General features: G+C 40.7%; 1 protein-coding gene across 1 annotated transcript; it reads right to left on the minus strand.

Moving 5' to 3' along the window:
* Window positions 1-729: 729 nt before the first annotated feature.
* LOC133853637 (ethylene-responsive transcription factor RAP2-13) lies at window positions 730-2,650 on the minus strand. The gene has a single exon (XM_062289634.1). The coding sequence runs from the start codon at window positions 2,071-2,073 to the stop codon at window positions 1,075-1,077; it is 999 nt and encodes a 332-aa protein (XP_062145618.1). The 5' UTR covers window positions 2,074-2,650; the 3' UTR covers window positions 730-1,074.
* Between the last annotated feature and the right edge of the window lie 1,849 nt (window positions 2,651-4,499).

Raw genomic sequence — 4,499 nt, forward strand, 5'->3', positions numbered from 1 at the left:
TTGGAGACCGAAGTATCCAATACCTCTCTTGTACCATTTGTACCTCAACACCTAAAACTTAGGTGCACCTTTTTCTCCACCGCCATTTTTCTATAAATCTTTGGAGACTCACTCTCCTTGGCCGTTGAACACTCTCAAACTCGAGGGTTCGACCATTGTTAACTGGATCAAGAACATCATCTGCCCTTCTCCTTTCTTAAAATAATTGTTCATTCCCTCATCATTTCCAACTCTTTGCCTCCAAAGCTCTTGATATAAAGGTCGTTTGTGCTTGATAACATCAACACCTCAATGCTTGGAACACAAAAGTAGCTAGGACCGTCACTTCCACCACTTAAATTGTACGTTATTAGATTGACGTTACAGTGAATTTTCTGGATTTTCCGAACTAAAATTTTTCTCTAGAAGAAATGAACGTTCTAATCTTATGTAATGATTTTGGTTGAAGCTATACCACCATCTCTAAGCGATCGGGATTTCCACTTTCTTTTTGTCTTTTTTCTTTTTTCTTTTTTCTTTTCTTTTCTTTTCTTTTCCATATTTTTGTACCATGCAGCTCAAGCTTCACAAACTGTTGAACCCCATGCATCAAAATCCAATCAGAACCACTAAACATGATTCAACCAAAGATATAATAAGCATGCTAAACATGATCCCTAACCACAACAAAAAAGCAAGAAATTATTTAAAGCGAAATCTAACATGGTTCATAATGATAATAAAATTCAATTACACGACTAAAAATTTTCAATAACACCAGCCATCAATACATATCATAATCAAGGTACCCACTCCCCCGGCCTAGCAAGAAAAAAAACCAGCTGACCAAGTTGGGAAGATTTACATAATAAATTATCCACCTACAATAAATCCCAAATTAAACCACTACATCATAAACAAAATCCTAATTAAGGTAGCCCTGCAACTGCCAAAAACTCCATTGCAGCAGCCACTGGAGACACCAATATCTAACCCACTACCATAGACAAAAGAGACTAACCCAAAAGGGAAGAGACTAACCCAAAAGGGGGGGGGGGGATTACAATTAGGAGGACATCTATATAAACATTGAAATTAAGATAAAATAGAATCCCAGTCAATCTCGTACGAAGGGTACTTCTGCAACGTGAAATTCTCCGAAGCAATATCCCATTGTGGCTCGTCGGAGTCGGGGAACGTAAGATCCGACAAAGGCGAAGACCCTGCCGACCCGTCGCTCTCGGTCATCACCGGCGACGAGGATGTCTCCACCTTAACGCACTTCTCCGAACCCTTGGACCCCACCTCACCAACCTGCTTCGACGACTTCCTGTTCGAACGGACCGGCTTCTCAGACTTGCCTTGTTTCGGCGAGCTGGCCAAGCTTTCACAAATGGCTTGGAGCTTCGCATCCACGGAGGCGTGGAGAGGCTGGTACTGGGAGTCGCCGTGGTGGCGGAGGTTGGGGAAGTTGAGCCTGGCGAAGTCACCGCGGAGTTTGTAGGCGGCCCTGTCGTAGGCCAGGGCGGCCTCTTCGGCAGTGTCGAAGGTGCCGAGCCAGAGCCGGGTACGGTTCTTGGGGAGGCGGATCTCGGCCACCCATTTGCCCCAATGTCGCTGCCTCACTCCTCTGTAGAGCTTGGTAGGTTTTGGGGGTGACCCCACTTGCTTCATTGGGATGGGTTTGGGACCCAAAAAGCCATGTTGCTGGTTTTGGAACTGGATCTGGGCTTGGATCTGGTGGATCTGAGATGGGGTTAGGTGGTTCAGCCTGATTGAGCCCAGTTGCTGAAAACCGATTAGGTTTTCCGTCGAGAACCCGTCTGAAAACATTTGGGTCGCCGAGGTTGAGCAACCATCTGGGTAGAAAGTGGGCTGGGCTGGGGCTGAGGGAGAGAAGGAGAGGTTGTAGTTGTAGGGAGAAGAGGAGGAAGAAGGAGAAAAGGGAGATTGGGTTGTTGAGGGAGAGCTGGTTGTGGTGGAGGTTGTTGAGGAAGCACCTTTCATAAAAGGTTCAAGTGCGTCCATTAGCTCACCCCCATAGGTTGCTGATTCAACAGGTCTGCTACTGTATAAATCCATCGTAGCTGCCATGCCTTCAACACTAATTATAGATTAAAGGAGAAGAAAGAAAGATCCTGTGTCTTACCAAAATTAAAGAACAGGCTTTGGAAAACAAAACACAGAAAAAAAAAAAAAAAAGTAGAAATTTCTCTACAAAGAAGGATCAAAGAGGTTTAAAATACACAACCTCTTCTACTCCCAGAACCCAAAAAAACAACCTTGAGGGAACCAAAAATAACCCTCCAAGCTGATTCAAAGGAAAAGAGAAAAATAATTGAAAATAAAACAGAAAACCCACCTAAAATTTTTACTAGAAAATGAAGATAATAGCTTTTGATAAAAACAGAAAAAACCTGGATCTCGATTCTGAAAACACCTGGCTTTCGAGAAATCCTTCTTAAGTTTGCTTTTGGAACATTTGAAAACAAACCCAAAAATCAGAACCTGAAAGACAGATGATTAACAGAAAGGGATTCAGAGAAGCGGGGAGTTACAGAGGGGGAGAGGGATTAAGAAGACGATGAACAATCAGACTAACAGCTGCTTTTTCTTAGAAGAGTTGTTTCTGTGAATATCTCTCGGCCTCACTTTGTTTTATGCTTGCTGTGCCACTAGCTCTCGGCCCATTATATAGGGGTCCCGGACCTTGATTATCTCGCTTAACCTCGCCTTAATATTAATAATCTCACTCTAACCTCACTTCCATTTTTTTTATTGTAACTTCCCTCTCTCCTGTAGCCCGCTCTATTTATTACGTAAGCATCCTTCAATCAACGCTCTACTGCCCATAACATATTGACACGCACCAGGGGTTCGTTTACTTAACTGACACCTGTCTCGAGCAACCGTCAGGTGTCAGTACCGTTCTAGTTCTACTGGGCCTTTGTTGACCATTATCTTTGGTGTTCACACTTCACACCGTCTGGTTGCCTGCCGTTGATGCCTTGTTCTCCTTTACCATTTCCCTTTTGACAAATGCACCGTGCACAGTCGAACGTTTCAGCTCAGTATAAATTAAGTTATATATATATATATTTTTTCTGTTACAAAATGAGCCATCATATCGTATCTTATCCGCACGATGAGGTACTGAAGGGAAGTTGATTGACGGCTAGTGATCGATAAATGGGATACCCACTCTCCCTCTCTTTTTTTTTCTTTTTTTAAGGGGAAAAAATTATTGGCCATATATTATAGGTTCAAAGTGGATTTAGATCCTCTCTATTTTTTTTTATTTAGTGTAAAAATGAAAGTGTAATTGTCATTTCAAATTCTATAAAAATATAAAAAAGATAATTATATTTTTACTGTTACACTAAATGGACAGGAAAATGGAGAGGATCCTTGTCCGTCAAAAGTAATCTTTCCCTTCTCTTCATTTCTGTTTTTGGTATAAGATGACTCAATTTTGAATATTTTATATGAACGGATAAATTTTTTTAACTATATGGAGTGAAATGCAACACAACCATCTTTTTCATTTTAGCTTGACTGGGAAAAGAATAGTATATATGATTATTGCTAGATTACTAAGCTGCTATTTAGGTTATTAGGGCAAGCGTTGATACCCGGAGGGATCCTTGCTAGAGAATCTTCGGTGCATACTCTTTCAAAGTTAATTGGGATGCAATTATAGATATATAAAAAAGGGAAATGGTATTTACGCAACACAATTTATACAATATTTACACAACACACTTACATGGGGTAAGACCCGTGTAAGCGGAACCCACCACATGGATCGCACCCCATGTAAGCCCATTGTGTAAATTGTGTTGTGTAATGACCACTTTCTAATAAATAAATAAAAAAAAATGAGAGTCGGTGTGATAGTTCAAGATAGAGCGGGCGAGATGCTGGTAACCTTATCGGCCTCCCAAAATTATATCATAGAACTAGTTGTTTCTGAAGCCTCAGCAGCTCTAAGAGCTATTATTTTCTATTGAGCACTGGGGTTGCAGAAGGTTGAAGTGTAAGGTAATGCTCTTCAGGTGGTGCAGTCACTACGAAGAGATAACATTAATTGGAGTAGGTTTGGCATCCTTATTGAATATCGATGATGCTCGTAAGGCTTTAAGTTGTCAAAAGAGATAATAGGTATCACTTCAAGCATATACGAAATGAAGCGATTCATTGGCTTGCAAATGAAACTCTTTCATTTAACGAGGAACATGTCATTTCAAAGAAATTCTCTCATGTATCTTTAATGTTGTTGTTGTTGAGCGTTAAACTTAAGGGATAATTGTACCGTTGGTCCCTGTGGTATGCCATAATTATTTTTCACTCCCTATGGTTTAAAAAGTGCATGGAAGGTCCTTGTAGTATGCAATAATTACAAATCGATCCTTGGCGTCAAATTCTGTTAAAATTTTTAACAGATTCCATCAAATACCACATCAGCGACACGTGGCGCTGACATGCACATCTTAATAAAATAATATAAATTTATTAAAATA

Source organism: Alnus glutinosa, chromosome 1 (assembly GCF_958979055.1).
Source record: "Alnus glutinosa chromosome 1, dhAlnGlut1.1, whole genome shotgun sequence".
Taxonomy (NCBI): Eukaryota; Viridiplantae; Streptophyta; class Magnoliopsida; order Fagales; family Betulaceae; genus Alnus; species Alnus glutinosa.